The sequence below is a fragment of the Danaus plexippus genome, chromosome 2 (genome assembly GCF_018135715.1).
Source record: "Danaus plexippus chromosome 2, MEX_DaPlex, whole genome shotgun sequence".
In the NCBI taxonomy this organism is placed as follows: Eukaryota; Metazoa; Arthropoda; class Insecta; order Lepidoptera; family Nymphalidae; genus Danaus; species Danaus plexippus.
In genome coordinates, this window is record NC_083537.1 from 7,530,906 (window position 1) to 7,547,496 (window position 16,591).

At 33.1% G+C, this 16,591-nt stretch overlaps 3 protein-coding genes across 8 annotated transcripts; 1 reads left to right on the top strand and 2 right to left on the bottom strand.

The window, feature by feature from the left end:
* The first annotated feature begins 636 nt into the window (after window positions 1-636).
* Window positions 637-9,043, top strand: LOC116765382 (tetratricopeptide repeat protein 14 homolog). Of its 5 annotated transcripts, none has more exons than XM_032654848.2 (19): window positions 637-797; window positions 982-1,291; window positions 1,524-1,600; window positions 1,672-1,794; window positions 1,995-2,215; window positions 3,483-3,623; window positions 3,732-4,408; window positions 4,679-4,908; window positions 5,143-5,312; window positions 5,426-5,575; window positions 5,661-5,735; window positions 5,850-6,029; window positions 6,299-6,389; window positions 6,545-6,742; window positions 7,074-7,297; window positions 7,523-7,693; window positions 7,777-8,013; window positions 8,333-8,452; window positions 8,574-9,043. In XM_032654848.2, the coding sequence occupies exons 2-19, from the start codon at window positions 991-993 to the stop codon at window positions 8,740-8,742; spliced, it is 3,555 nt and encodes a 1,184-aa protein (XP_032510739.2). In that variant the 5' UTR covers window positions 637-797; window positions 982-990; the 3' UTR covers window positions 8,743-9,043. The 5 variants fall into 5 exon arrangements, with proteins under 5 accessions (XP_032510739.2, XP_032510741.2, XP_032510742.2 ...); XM_032654850.2 differs by having other exon boundaries at window positions 8,583-9,043; XM_032654851.2 differs by having other exon boundaries at window positions 8,610-9,043.
* A 1,674-nt stretch (window positions 9,044-10,717) lies between these two features.
* Window positions 10,718-12,147, bottom strand: LOC116765271 (mannose-P-dolichol utilization defect 1 protein homolog). Of its 2 annotated transcripts, none has more exons than XM_032654705.2 (5): window positions 11,996-12,147; window positions 11,745-11,874; window positions 11,477-11,675; window positions 11,137-11,341; window positions 10,718-11,055 (listed from the first exon to the last, which is right to left on the bottom strand). In XM_032654705.2, the coding sequence occupies exons 2-5, from the start codon at window positions 11,830-11,832 to the stop codon at window positions 10,813-10,815; spliced, it is 735 nt and encodes a 244-aa protein (XP_032510596.1). In that variant the 5' UTR covers window positions 11,833-11,874; window positions 11,996-12,147; the 3' UTR covers window positions 10,718-10,812. The 2 variants fall into 2 exon arrangements, with proteins under 2 accessions (XP_032510596.1, XP_032510595.1); XM_032654704.2 differs by having other exon boundaries at window positions 11,963-12,137.
* Window positions 12,148-13,468: 1,321 nt separating this feature from the next.
* Window positions 13,469-15,962, bottom strand: LOC116779414 (UPF0430 protein CG31712). The gene is made up of 5 exons (XM_061520813.1): window positions 15,720-15,962; window positions 15,330-15,489; window positions 15,004-15,204; window positions 14,073-14,156; window positions 13,469-13,754 (listed from the first exon to the last, which is right to left on the bottom strand). The coding sequence occupies exons 1-5, from the start codon at window positions 15,872-15,874 to the stop codon at window positions 13,593-13,595; spliced, it is 762 nt and encodes a 253-aa protein (XP_061376797.1). The 5' UTR covers window positions 15,875-15,962; the 3' UTR covers window positions 13,469-13,592.
* Between the last annotated feature and the right edge of the window lie 629 nt (window positions 15,963-16,591).

Below are 16,591 nucleotides of genomic sequence, written 5' to 3' on the forward strand. Positions count from 1 at the left end.
ATACTAAATAAATTTTGTATGAACACATTTTACATTATTGTTATCTAAATTATAAATTTTACCAAGATTAATTTTTCACATCTTGGTGATGTAGAAAAGGTCCTGAGGTAGAGTACAATTACATCTTTTCCACGATGTTGTTGTTATTGCATACAATAAAAATATTGACATTGAGAAAAATAATAATTTTTAAAAGTAATAAAATGTATATTGTAGTGTGTATTATTTAAACATGATATTTAATTATTAAACGAATACTATAATATAAATTAATTAAATATACCTAGAAGAATATTTATATTCTACATTCAATATACTTAACCTACACTTTAATAAATCATTTTAATTGTGATTTATGTTTTATTATTTTAAAATTAAAAACCATCGACATATGTTAATACTAATATCTTAATTCTGTTCTTATTTAATTTATTGAGTTCATTTTCAATTAGGGTCAATTTATATCATCGTCAACTCAAAATATAAGTTACCAACTAAATAGCTATACTTAATCCAAATATAAATTTTATTTCTCAAATATATTAACCAATATATATTAATGAGAAATTTATTTCTATAAAGGCGTTGTATAGCAACACAACTTTTTGGCGTTTATAAAATAAGCTGGCAACATCGAATCTATTCTCATTTCTCAGTTTGGAAGTTGGGCGAGGAAATCACCATTTTCCATAATTGCGGAATAATATGAATTCAGTAAAAAAATTTATTTTAAAGTGTTAAATACATATAGTTTCGTTGTAAAAGACAACAAATATACATAATATACTGGTGTTCAGGTAATTATTATTTGATTTGTATTCGTAATTGTCCTATCAATAGATTCATGTGATGTTCCAAAATGGCGGATAAGTCTAAAAATTACATATCTCTCTGTCTACTTCTAATATACCTATTCAAGATGGAAGACAGATACGAAGTATGTCTATTTACTTTGCCTAACGTTCGAAATTTTTATTATAGTAACTAACGATGGAACCAACTTTGGATGCGTCTTTGGTGGCGCAGTCCATAAATTATCATGGGCAGCAGCTACAAAAAACGTGGGAGGCCGAACGAGGTGAAGATGATTTATCCAAGATTGGTGTGGGGCCTTTAGACTTTGCTGTGTACCAGTCCAGGCACAAGCATTTGACTTTTCAAGACAGAGGGAAGAGACTCAAATTACATCAGTTCATCGCGAAGGAAGCATCAGCATTATTCGATGCATCTCTACTGGACGAAACTCCGTCATCTTCCAGCGTAAGCGCTGAAGCTCCTACACCAGAAGACAGTATGTATACAAAATTAAATAAACATAATGAATACCTTTAAATTATTAAAATGTTATTCGTGACATTTACTCTTGTTAAGCCTACATACTTTCTAATCGCCTACACTTTTTATTTGGTTTTTGTATTAGTCATAGTCTTGCTTTAAAAAATTTATATTACAAAGTGATATTTATATCAAGTCAATAAAAAAATTATTAAAATGTTAAATGATGTATATATTTTTTGTTTTAGATCTATTTGCACTGATGCCGCCATTTGAAACATTTTTACATGTTGACAAATCAGACAGGCTGAGACATTTTTTTGATGTAAGTAAAAATTATTATGACATTGTAAATATGAAGGTGTTATGGTTTATTTACTATTAATTTTTGTGCAGAATGTGAAAACAGGGGAGCTGATAATAGGTGCTGTTATCAACAGAACAGCATCAGGGATGATGCTTAAGGTGCTATGTACTGCTGGACCTACTTCTAGATATGTTGCTGACATCAATGTTAAGGTTTGACCTTTGTACTTTTATGCTATAACTATCTTAATTAGTCAGGGCTATTATCAAATCATATCAATAGTGTATTCATAGATTAGATCAGTAAAATTTGTGTGTATTATTTCTATAGTATTGCAAAACTCTTTATATCTAGTTTTTAAAATTTTATTTTAATTATTTATTGTTTTTCATAAATGTCATGATTTTTTTAGGCATTCTTACCTGTTGCTAATATCATACCGGCGGTGGACAAGAAAAATGTATCGAGAAACTACCTGATGAATGATACTGTGTGCTGTGAAGTAATTGAAGTTATTCCCGACACTGACAAAATGGTGTGCGGCATGAAGGGTGTTACTCGGAAGCCTGAAGATCCTCCACCGAAGCCTCCGCTAGGCCTCCTCAGCACTGACGACTTTCCTTTGATATACAAGTATGTATCCATTCCCATTGACCACATCATTATCACAGTTTTCCAACACTTTACAGATTTGTGAATCACTTTTTATGTCACAAATGTTGCTTTATCATATTTTTTTAAATTGTGGACCTCTGGGGATTCAAGAAAAAAAAACATGAAGAAAAGACTATACGAACAGTGTATTGATCCAACGAGAATGAACTATAAACATTAATGAAGAATATGAAATAACATCTAGAGAGTTGAGGAGTTCAAACAATGTTTTTATCGCAATGGATAAATTTTGTGTGTACAGAAACAAATATTTTTGTGATGAGAGTGGTTTGTTCACTGTTTTATTTTTCAATGTTATCATGCAATTGTTAGGGAGATGCAAGAAACCTCTTTGTGGATAAATGTTTTCACTGTTTTATGGTCACTTTTCAGTACAGATAATACAAACACCAATATATTGATTGATTGCACAATATTTATATTTCATACTTGAGAAAGAATAGAATTGGATATACATGGATATAATCCATAGTCAATATTTGGATGCATCTTTACAGTTTTGAAGAACAATTGATTTTGTTTGTCAGAATCATTTATACTTAATTAAAAGGAAAAGGTCAGTACTAGAAATAGGTTGACTGGTGTCTCTGGACAGAGCATTGTAATTCTGTATTAAAACTTATATTTAATATTGCAGCATTATAACAAAACACTTGATTGGACTTTAATGTAATCAGCATTTATTGGATGTTGGCGTTATTTATTTATTAAAAATGGACTAGCCACTGGCCTTGATAAGTTTAGCTGATGTGAGGCTCCCAAAGATGATACAATAGTTTGACGAGTGGCAGCGGTTCACTTGTTTAGTACTGGACAGGGGTTATGCAGGCTACAGGGGAACAGCTGTTCAATTATTTTAGGGTGTTTTTTTCTAGGTGTAAAGACTTGTTTGCGTCACCTACATTATGTTGTGACTGTAGCTGAGACATTCTGGTAATATTGTCACATTGTCGAAGCAGCATCACCTAATCTATGATGTTCTGTTTATGTGTGAAAGAAATAAAAATACAAGTTAAATAACATTTTTTGAACAGCTCCAATGGAACAGGTGAGGATAAGTATGTGTGAAATAATGACTGACATTAGGAATCTATTCTTGCTATGTATATATATACAAATAATGAATCTTTTCAGTCTGTAATTGTGGAATGACTCGCATCAAAAATGAAGGCAATGAGGCAAACTTCTTAGATGTTCTTGAAATTCATTTATTGATTTTTGACAGGAAAACTATGGAAATGAAGGGAGAGAGTTATGAAGCTATTTTGGAGAAGAGCCCAGGATTCAATAATCCTAACTGCGTCCAATATCTCTCAGAACTTCTTGGCATATCAAATATGCATTGCAGCAATTTTTCAACATTAAGGTATTTATTATCATTTAATTTATTTCATTTATCAAGTAGCTTGTTAACATGTCTATGATTTTATAAGTTAACATATTTTTGTAATTAATTGTTATACCTTAATTCTAGGGGAGGATTTTCAGCTGCAGAATATGCTGATGAACTCCGTCAAGCTCAAGCAAGCAAGTGGGCATTCCGGTCAGTAGCTGAAGGAATTGAACACTTTAAAGCAGGAAGACATTCAGAAGCATTTCAATGTCTCAATAAAGCACTCAGCATTGATCCCCGAAACGTAGAAGGCCTTGTTGCGAGAGGTGCTCTGTATGCTAATAGTGGAACATTTAAGAAAGCCATAGAAGACTTTGAAACTTCTCTAAAACTGAACCCTAACCATGCAAATGCACGAAAATATTTGGGAGAAACGTTAGTCGCTCTCGGACGCAGCTATGAAGATGAGAACAAAATTGCTGAAGCCCAAAAAGCTTACGAAGATTGTTTGGCGATTATACCATTCCATGAGGAGGCTCAGAATTCACTAGACTTTCTGAAGAGTAAGACGTCTACCACCAAGCCATTAATAGAGCCGGCCGAGTTACTTCTACCTGGATTAACAGGAGCTAAGTCGTTTGAGATGAAAGAAACACTGAAGCAGTTGTTGAATCTAACAGAGAAGAAGGAAAAGAAGAAGAAGAAGAAGCGTGGGAAAGGCAAAAAGAAGCGCTCCAGTAGTTCCTCGTCGTCTTCGAGTGACTCGTCGAGCTCGAGCTCCTCGTCCGAGTCATCGTCCTCGTCAACAGAATCTAGTGGTGAGGGATGATTCAATTAGTGTATTTTATTATATCTGTTAGATGTATAATAAATTAAAAAGAAATCCATTCATTGTTAAGGATTGCCAAAATGGTTTTGAAAACACCCGATTCAAATCAGTTGCAACACGAGTAGATCTAATTAATAAATATTACAATGTATACAATTTATATGCGTTCCAAATTGAAAACTTCCAAGTTTCAGTCTCTTAAGAAATGTTATACGCTAAAATATCATAAAAATCCCCGATACAGAATAGCACATTTCAGGTTCAGAGGGTCCAAATAGGAAGAAGAAACGTCGCTCGCAATCAAACAACAAGCGACAGAGGTCGCTGTCGCCTCTGAGCAAGCGTATGGCTATGCTGGGAGACGCTGAGTCGGCGTCACGTACACACAACTCGCAGTTCAACCACCCGTATGGTTATCAGCCGCCGCCGCCCGCAGAAGAACCCGCCGCGCCCGGCAGGTCTCAGGCTGATATAGATTATGAATTGAAGGTAACAAATACTCTCATGCTGTTTAACTATAAAGTATGGAATGTTTTGAACAAGGCCTAGTAAATTGTGTTACTATTACATTTCATATAAAAAGAGGCATACAGTTTCGCTTTACGTATTCTTTTTAAGCTACATAAATTGTTAAATTCTCTTGTTCTCAAAATTATAATAAGTAAAATCTTGGTATTCATGTATATTGAAATAGTTTAATAAATCGAGCTTCATCTTTTGAAGGTACGCAAGTTCCTGGACATGACGAAAGAAGATTCTGATTATGAAGAAAAAGTTCGAAACTTCTTGGAAGAGACGGCGCAATACAAACGAAATCGAAAAATGCAAGAACTCGGTCAGCAGACACAACCGGGCGCTGAACATGATAAGAAGAAGAAGAGAAAGAAGGATAAGTTAGTATAATATTATAACAGTGTTTATAGTTAATGTTATATCCTTGTAAGAATACGAGGGGTTGAATCTGTTGGACAATTAAGTTAAACTCGTACTTAAATTTCGTTATCAGGAAAAAGAAGAAGGAATCAAAACGCAAACGCAAAGAACAAGAGAGAGAAGAGAAAAGAAAAAATAAAATCGCTCGTATGTCAAACAGTTCCGATTATAATCTACGTGATATAGAAAATATTGGTGATAAAAAACTGAGAGATGCTATAAGGTAGGTAAATTTATAGTCTTCTTGATTTCATCAACAGAAACAATTCTTTTAGTTATCTGTAATAATATTAATCAATGCATTACAGGAAAGAATTGAAAGGAAAATCAAAGAGAGATCACAGTTCAGATGGTGAATATGAAAAAAAACACAATGAAAAGAGGTAATTTAAATAAAAAAAACACATAAAACATGTTGCTTCTTGTATACCAGAGTTTCACTGCTGATTATAATCATATTTCCATTTGTATATAATAATATATTCTATATTTTATAGTCGCATACTTGATGAAATGCACGGACTGGAGGAGCTTGAATCCAAGCTGAGTGCGTACCACGTGATGGTGGAAAAGGAAATCGGTAAACGAGACAGATCTCTCAGTCCGCTCGACCAGGTCCCGCCGCCGCCGCTTGACAAGCCCAAGTGGAAAATGTCAATGAACGCTGTCAAAGAAACGTTAGTACATTATGAGTATTCATAAGTATTTGTATCACTTAATACATGAATCTTTCAAGACAACTTGTAATATAGTATGCTTATACCAAATTCTATGCTTTTTCAAAAGCTGACATAAAAGTTGTGGTGATTTAGAAACCATTTTAAATAAAGTAGCAATCCTTACCAAATATTTATTAGTCATCTTAATCAATTAAACCTTTACCCTGTTACAAAATATACGACAATAAATTTATATATATAGTATAGTAATGTTAATTTAACACCAGGGTCAAGAAGAAGGATACTCCAGTACAAAAAGGATACAAGGAGCGTTACGCATTTGAAGATAGCTCTGACGACTCTCAAGATCCTCGAAAGGTAATTTTTGTCTAAAATAATAATTTTTAGATATTTTTTTAATTTAACAAACAAATCTTTCCAACCTTAAAAGGTTCTCCTCATATTTATATATATAAATATATGTGAGAATTTTATCCTTTTAGTACTGTATTTAATTTTGAACTATTATATAGCCGTCACCATCGAGCGGCGACAAGAATGTGTCTGTTCGACGCGCAATGGCCATGTCTATGAAGGAGCCCCCGCCGCTACCGTCAGCGCCGCCACCCAAGAGCAGCCGCGAGCCCGACCCGCCTGGCACGGACCCGCCGCACACACATCAACACCCACACACGCACCCGCACCCACATCTGCACCCTCCTCACGCACCCGTAAATATTATTACATTAAATACTTTTATATTTTGTATATAATAGTCCAAAAATGGTTTTTGGAGTGACTAAATAGTTAGTAGTAAAAAGTTTTCTTGCTTATCATTTAAATATATATCTTAAAGGATACCGTAAAATATTAGTTGCTCTCTTCAGTATGTTTGTTTTATATAATAATATAAGGTTATAAAAATATTTTCATTTTTTAGAATCGGTGGCGATTTATCAGAAATTTACAATCGATTGCGATGTGTTGGTCTATATAAAGCGTATAAAACTATTATGTTAATGAAGTACAGAGTGTTATATACCACTTTCCTATAATTTCTAGCCGGTGCGTAAAGGTAATATAGTGCTGGACAAGTTTGGATCATTCCGATTGGCTCAAGAAGGTGAGACGCCCGTGTCTGTAGGAGACGGACGACCAGAACAGTTCGTGACCCGCATCAAGCCGCCGACGCCCTCACAACGAAGACCTCGCTCACCACCATCACCCAGGAGAAGGTCATCCAACTCCTCTGACGATAGACGCTCGGCTAAACGATCTAGAAGCCGGTAAAATATTTCTCTCTACTTTTATTATATGTATTATAGTGTAAAATAAATATTTTTGATAGTAATTTTAGTATATCTAGTAGTAATAGACCTTCACAAGTAAGTCCATCTGTGGTTACTATTACTGTCACGCAAACAAAACGTCGAATAAAGGTTGAAATGATAAATAATGTTCGTGGTAAGTCCGTCTAACATAGTTTTATTTAAATTGTAATAATGTTATAGTTCCATGCCACGGAAGTATCGTTCGCGCTCCGGATCCCGATCCCGTTCCGGTTCCAGCGCGAGTGGCTCGGTGGCGTCTCGCCGCAGTCGCACCGTGTCGCCGAGATATCGCTCCAGATCTGATTCCTACTCACGAAGCAGATCACGCTCTCGATCGGGATCACGCGACAGGTAATAAACGTTCAAGTTCTTTATTATTATAAAATATGTAACATAAAGAAGAAACAGTATAAAATAATCCCAAATATTTTCAGAAATCGTCGCATGAATCGTCGCGGCAATTGGCGCGGACGCGGCGGTTTCGAGCGTGGCACTTACTACCGTCCCCGTTTCCACACTTACAATGGTGGCGGGAACCGTGGTAGGGGGCGCGGTGACTTCCGCAGGGACGACGGACGTCGCTTCCAACACGAGTGGAGGGATAATCGGTCTCGTGGAGGACGGCCTTTTAGACCCAGGAGAGGAGGCGGCGGACGCGGCAGACCTTTCAGGTAAGGGCCCTTTGTCTATTGTAATTTTATCATCATGTTTTTTTCAGTTCATTTTATTAATCATCATCATCGTCGCAAGTTATTGCAGACTCGTCGTGGTCATCCAGTATCAGTGATCCGTATACATGATGACTTTCATGGGAAGATAGTTGCAGTTGTTTCCCCTTGCCTTCTACACCAGCACTTTTTGGGGTTATTTAGACCCCAAGGCTTGCTGTTGTCTCTTCCAGCCAGTTTCCCGCCTGGTTATGGTTATCCCGCCACTGCTCGAAGAACAGAACAGAATTAATTTTATTAATATTTTGTATAATTTGTCCAGGGGTGGCTTCCGTGACTTCCGCGACAGACGCGGCGGTAGATATTCCCGGTCCCGCAGCCCCGACAGAACACGCAGGTCCAGGTCATACAGCCCGGAGAGAAGAGACAAGGACAGAGACAGGTTAGTGTAATATTGAGGAGCGTAAGATCTCATTCACTTTTTATATTGCATTGCTTAGTCTTGTCCACTTAGTGGGGAGTAGCTCCACTAAGTAGCTTTTATAAGTTTCACACTGAAACAGCCGTTACAGCTTCTCTCGTTATTCTGAACGCGACAGCCACCGTAGTGAAGGAGAGTACGAGGAGGAGCGTTACGTGGACAGGAAGGAGTATGACGGGAAGTGGGCGGACGGGAACGAGCCAGAACGAGCACACGCCGAGGAAAAGACGGAGGAACCGCCTAAAGAATAGAAGACACGCAGACAAAACCACCGTTAACACTAGTTTTATTATAAGATTTAGTCTAATTGTCGTCACCCGCGACGTTGCTATTACTATATCCGACTTGTAAATACGCGGAAAATATCGGCAATATTTACATTTGAATATATCACTTATTGTAGATGTCTTCTTAAAATCTGAATTGTTTTATTTAGGGTGATATCGGTAGAATATAAACCATTCCACGTTTTAATTGTATTTAACTGACGATTTAGATACAAATTTGTGTTTTTTTTCTGTGTGGAAAAATAAATGTTTACTTATCAAATAATCTGTTTTATTAGCATAATTATAAGAATGAATCAGAACATTGGTAATGTTAAAACAATAAAAATTAATTACCCTTCAGGGTTAAATATACCGATATAATTTTAATGATGTTTTGTATAATGCCGATTGTATTAAAATTCATAATATCCTAGAAAATAAATGAACAATTATTACTTCTTATAATAAGAAGTTCAAAAACTACTACACTTGATGATTTATATCTTTTTTACCCAAAATAGATATTCAAAAGAGCTGTCTATAATCTATTGCAATTAATTTCTTAATTTCATATATATCTTCGGTAGTAAAACAAGGAAATCCTTTAATATAGGAATATTTATACATTAAATATTTAATAATTGATATTTGGATGTACGGAATTAAAATGAAGTGTTTAATATTCTTCAAAATCACATTACTCGGAAAATAGGTTTCGTTATTGCCTATACCGTTCATTCATATCTTTTAAAATTACTTAGAACGAAACAAACATTCTGAACTCGTTCTCTAAGGTAAGCCTTCAGCCAAGCAAAAAAAGACAACAACAATATATTAGAAACCTAATTAGATTCTATAGTATTACTTATTATTGTTAATAAAATGGAGTTTGTTTATTAAACGATTTTTATGAATCTTGGAAAATGTAATATCTGACCATCTGTGTCACTAGTAATCAATCATAACTTTTTTATCCACTACAAGAAGAACTAATTGGCTAGTAATTAAGCCAAAATAAACCGTGGATTTGTGTTACTGTCTCTATAGCAATATACTTCCTGTATGATACGAAGTCTCAAAGTAATAAAATGAGGCCAATTGACGACTTACCAGACATGATCTCATGCACCGACACCAAATTAGTATCAATATAATGCCCATATACCCGCGAGTCTGGACAGGGTTGGTAGTTTATAAAAAATTGTTTACATTACTCAGTGTTTTATTCCATGCGAATAGGGAATGGACACTGTTAATAATGATGTACGCTTTATTTTATAGAACGGTTACCTGTTAAAACTTCACTGCCTGGTTGCAAATCTAAACCAATAAAATATTATAACGCAAATGAATATAATTTATAAACAAAAGAATTTATGTTTTACTCTTAATTTTTTAATGTTTTAAATGTATTACAGTAATGTAAATCTAATTAAGAACGAAAGTATTGAAATCCACCCTTATATTTTATTTTAATCGTCGTTTTTTAGGGGTCTCCCGGCCGAGTAAAAAAATATGGAGTGGTTGATGAAGCAATAAGTTTCTTGTAACATGTTTAAAGTTATGTAATTTACCTTTACCTTTAGTAAAAAACCTGTAGTTAATCTTTGGTAAAAAAAACTGGCAACTGTAAGGGGAAGATTGCTGAGGCTCAAAGGACTAAATAACGTATCTGCATTGGAAAACACCTTCAAAACTTTATAGATACTCCCATGAAAGTGTACAATGATATGTATACGTATTTATTGTATTTGTATATTTATTTATATCTTACACCTACTGCTATTATAGGAATTCTTATTATTTTTTAGTTTGTTAACTAGACAGTTCCGTTTTTGCAACAAACTATAAAGATATAGAAACACATCCATTTAAAATGTCATTAATCTCCAAGTAGTCTTAAGATTTTGAAATGTTTAGTATGGAAAACAAATCATTTAAAAAATAATAAAAAATGTTTGTAACATAACATTTTATTTTGTAAACAAAATAGAAAAATATTTTGCTAAAAAGATTTCATTGCATTTTACTCTTAAAGTGATCGTTCAAATATCATTTCTTTTTCTTATTTTTATTCTTACTAGTCTTATCAACATTCCAGTACCAGAAAAGTTGTAAGACAATAATCCCATTTGTAAGTGTCGAAACACAATAATTCAGAATAATTATGAAATCACCAGTTTCCTGAATGGATGTGAATATCCTGGCAATACTACCACCAAATAATAAGAAACATGTGACGGCAGATAACTGGCCCGTGCTGCCATTCCTATAGTTGGTGATCACTTGTATAGACTGAAATAAATTTGCATTACATACAATATTACAACCATCATTCAATTAAAGTATTTTTAAAATATCATATAATATTTTTACCTTAGCAGCCACTATAATAGGCACATTAACAGCTTGCAAGGTCCATAATAAATCTTTAGGCGCAAACCCACTTACTACAGCAGAGACCAGAGCAATGTACATTGATATAAAGGATATCGCTTTGCCAGATGATCCCCCATAATAAAGTACCAAGGCTGCTATGACAGCTGTTTGAATTGCAAGAAATGTTCCCTCTCCCCAAGCACTGAAATAATTTTAATATAAGATAAAATGCTTAAAAATATTTCTGATATATGAATTTCAACATAATCTCAGACTATTAAATATATATACCGGATAAACATTCCATATTTAGATACACATTAAGAAATAATAATACCTAAATGGGAAATTCATAACATAGCTGTATGCAAAGTTTGCTGTAATGGCAAATAATTCTAGATAGACTCCATAAATATTAATTCCTTCAGCACTTTTGCTTTTCAAGATTTTTAAAATTTGAGGAACCTTAACCAATACTGAACCAGCAATAATACCAATTCCAAGTCCTTTACTTAATGAAGCCTTAAAGCATGGCACTGAAAATAAAGGGCAAAAATTATTTCGATAAATATGTGTTTAATAAAATTTGTTTTCTGTGGACTTACCATCAAGAAAATTATATTTCACAAAATATTCAGTGTAACACTTTTCTGTTAGAATAGTAAGAATAATTCCTTTTAATATGTCTGCCATTTTAGTTAAGGTAGAAGAACTATATCTGCATTTTAATATTACCTAAAATGAATGATTTTATCAGTTGACACAAATTTATAATAATACTGAATAAATATTTTGTCTAAATGAAGAAAAGTATATCTGATACCGTATGTAGCTCATTAATAAAAAATCGCAATACCACAACAAGTCAAGGAAATCTGAATTACAACTGGGGGTCAATAAACGACTAAGTAGTAAGTCGAGCGTCGTCTAGTCTTCTATGATATTGATCGGAAATTTACTTCCTTCACTATTGAAGAGGCAAAGGACGAACTTTGGACTACAAACGATTTGACAAGTACAATATTGTCAGTTTGACATGTAGACGTGTCATTCAATACATTCACGAAGTTAATGAACGTTAAGACATTAGAAAATATATATTATAAAATAAATGATAGTTTTTTTATATGCGATTAAAATATTTTGATAAATTATGTAACTAAGACTATAAATAGATGATTCCGAATTTAATAAGAACTTTTATTCGTAGCGAAAAATTAATTCTGTATAGTAGCGATATTAAATGTTGCAGGTAGTGTTTAAGAAAAATCTTCTACTTAATATTCAAACGCAATTTGGGCGTCGGGGCGTTCGCAATGCTAAATGATAACTGGGAAAAAAGGTATTAATAAGAAGGAAATACGTAAATGTTTGGAGCCGATCGCATTAAAATTCATGTTTATGAACCTTTTACTAAATACAGATAGATGTTCAGTGCACTGTATGTTATTTCGTAAAAGAATGTTGGTCACCTTTTACTTAACGTATTAATATTAAATGTAGACATTTTTAATGATAATTTCATTTACTTGTATGTACTTTATTTAAAACTTGGTATTAACAAAACACATTTGTACATGCCCGTCTATTTGTTATATCAATAATAACACGAATGATAGATTGAAACACTTGTGCTTTTAATTAAGAGCAAAGTAAATTGAGATGTATTGCACTCTATAGAAGATATTATACTCTTGAAGTAATCTGAATGAGCTAAAATTTTAACATATTTAACAAAATCATACCTAACCTTTAAAGTGAACAAAGAAAGTAAAAAAATGGATTAAATAAATACATAATTTTTCTGTTAATTTAATTCTATCGCATTTATTATATTGTTTTAAGATTAAATTTTGTTAAAATCAATATTTTAATTTTATTCAGCTGATATAAAAATGTTACTATTATACACTTGAATTAACTTTAATCAAATCTAACTTACAAACTTTACTTTATAGCTATTTAGTTTAATATTTAATATATTTTGATGGCAACTAAATATCAAATAAGAAAATAGTTTGGAAACACATTGACAATGGAAATGGGAGTTATTTAATGTAAAGTGACTATGAAATATATATCAGTGAATTGAGTGAACGAGCCTTAAAATAAAGAAATGTTTACAATGGCAGTATAAGATATGTTGAATAGAAATACTACTTAAATAAAAAAGCTAAACCACAGTAGATCGATATAAAATGGCTCCTTAGGAAGTCATTGTGGATTTGACGCTACATTCTGTAAGTGTAAATATAGGAAAATAGGTATTCCATACAACGCATCATACCCAGTTACATAAACTTCCACACATTAAAAAAAAACTACTCAATGGTTTTATAAAATAGACATGTTTATGCTGAATTTATATATTATTACAAGAGAAAATTGTCCTTAATTTGAGAATATTCACACTGTTTTGCAGCTGTTTCAACTGATTTACATATTTCAACATATCAAAGTGGTTTCAATGAGAATGATAACTTCGGTCTTGAATTATTTTTCCCCAGTATCTTCTTTTGTTCTTCTTTTATTCTTTTCTCTTGTTCTTTTTTCAGTTTTTGTCTCTCTTCATCCATTTTTCTTTGTTCTTCAATCATCGCAAGTCTCTCCTCAGCCTATAAAATAATTATGTTATATCACATTCAAAATACTTTTACAATTTAGAAAAGAAAATATCTTTTTAATTTCCTGTCTTCTTTCTTCTATTCTGATCGATAAATGGAAACTTCAAACAAAGCCTTTCTATATATAAGTGTAAAATGTTTTTTTAATACAAAAAGTTCTAGATTGTACATATACATATTTCTTTAAAAATATGTATTTTCCATCCTGTCCAATCCTCTCACTCGCATATAAAATAAAACTTTGATTTAGTCAACTATAGAAAAAAACAAATCTAATTATAAATATATATAATTTGTGTTGACACTCACCAGCTTCCGCTGTGCCTCTTCTATTTTTTTATTATTTTCGGCCATGATTTCCTCCAGCTCTTTCCGTTTACGAGCTTCTGCCTCCTGTATAATAAAACAATCATACAATACACAAATGTAATTCATTCCCATGAATAATATACATTCTTATGTGGAAATTACAAATATTCAGAATCACGACATACACAGCCTGACACAGATAATATATATGTATACAAATATTTGCTAGCAACATTGGACAGTCGTTGTTTTCCCTACTATTTAAAAAAAATTCAATAAATTCATAAAACCATCTGAATGTGCATTAATTTTGCTTCTTCTTAATATATCCTATACACCCATAACATCATTGTATGATTGTGATGTTACTGTGTAACTTCCCTACCACTTGTTATACAAAAAATAGTTTCAAAAAATACCTTCGGCTGTCACGGCAGGGTCCTCTAGCAGCAACTCCTTAAAACTCTTAGGTCTTCCGGATCTTGATCAGTCTTCTGACCTGACTTATAGACTACGTGACTGCCAAGGACAGTCAAGTGAATAATTTTAAAATGCTAGCCGGCCACCTTTATGGTATTTTTGTTATACAACAATTTATATAAAGGAGTCTGCTTTATCGGTGCAAATGAAATGCAAATGTTATTTTATGCATTGACAAATACATAAAATTGTCTCGAATGAGTGATAAAAAAGAATTAAAAAATAATAATTCTCGTAAGCACTCGATCTACACCTGACTGGACCTTTAACAGATATGATCGAATTACAGTTTAATTAGTCTCTTATACATTGTTGGTATAATAAACATTGAATTTTACATGTAGCATGTGTAATGTGGGAACAAGTCAGACTGATCCCGGCATAGTCACATGTAAGAGCACTGCTGCCTGCATTGCTTTTACACATGACTGGAAACAGGTATCATAATTACCTGTCTAGCTAACTCGTCACGTCGTTGTTGCTCCCTTTGCCGTTGCAGCTCCTCCATCATTTCCTTCTCCATTTTCCGTTTTGCTTCTTCGACTCTCTTTGCAACTTCCTGTTCTATTTCATCTTTTCTTTTCTCCAACTCTTCTTCAACTCTTTTCTTTACAAGCAATTCTATTCGCTTTGCTGCTTCTTCTTCCACTACCTTTAATCACAGTTATGACATAAGCCAAATAAAACTAAAAGTGTACAATAATAAATTACTTCTGCAAATTATATTAAAAATCGTAATAGCTACACAGTTCATCACAAAATAATAAAAGCCGGTACCTTTTGTTCCGCTTCTCTGACACGTCTTTGTCTTTCCATTTCAGCAAGTCGGTCTACTTCATCCATTTTGCTACGTCCTTTAGATTTCTTCCTACTTCCCCTGTTACCATCATACGAGCCTTCGGTGCTTGAAGTGGAAGAAACTGAATGTGATCGCTTACTGGAAATATTATAAACATGCTCTTAAAGTTAGAAAGTATGTTATTAATTTTAAAAACGCAAATAAAAGGCCAAGGACGGTTATCTGTACTAACAATTTGTACAAATTGCCAAGTCAAATAGGTTTGTCTGGTAGAGTTTCTGTTATTGTTGCAGTCACTCTTCATATAAACAAGTTTTTAAATTTTGCTAACGTGCTGTAAAGAAATTGTTACATTTTATATGACTTACCGTGACTTAGAACTTCTTTCTCTAGTTTTTTCGGTATGCTTAGAACTTCGGCTACGCGAAGAGGACCTATCTTTGGAACGACTCTTCTTTCGAGAGTGCTTACTACTTTTATGATGTCGCCTTGGTGTTTTACTTCTAGATCTTGAACGACCCATTATAAACAATTACTGATTGTTAACATTAGCTTAAAAGTTACTAAATCCCACTAATATACCACCTTTCAATGAAAAGCATTCTTTTAGTGTTGCCATATTAATATTTTCTTTTCAAAAAATATAAATTTTATTAATTTAAGGTTTCATTACATCGTATTATTTTAAATTTTCATTCTTCAAATTTCTATCATTGAGGCTTTTGATTTTGATTCTATTTATGATTAAACTTCTACAACAGAGTTATTTTTATATATCATGTTGTATTACAAACCGGCGCAGGACGGGAGTAGAGGAAAAAGATTTCAAATCAGCTGCTAAGGCAAGTATAACAGCTCCAATAGCTCGTATAATATGACTGTATAGCGTTTATTCTAACAGATTAATGAAAGTATTTGTTTATAATTTTTTTAATCTGTTCTTTGTATCTGAATAATAATTAGTAATCTGATATGCTTTTTAAAATTTAAACTTATTGTGGGGTATCGCTTTTTCTTGATTTTTCATTATTACTCCCCTGTCCCTATTATTTAGTTACGATTCGACGCAAATCTATGATCTTAAATAGTATAACCGTTAAACCGCTTTGATTTTTTGTTGTAATTTATTGTAATAATAAAGTGTTTATAATTTTTTGGTAGGAAAAATGCTGTTAAACCTATCTTAGTCTCCTATCACTCTGGTATTAAGCGTAATACATATGTGGACTTCAACGCCAAA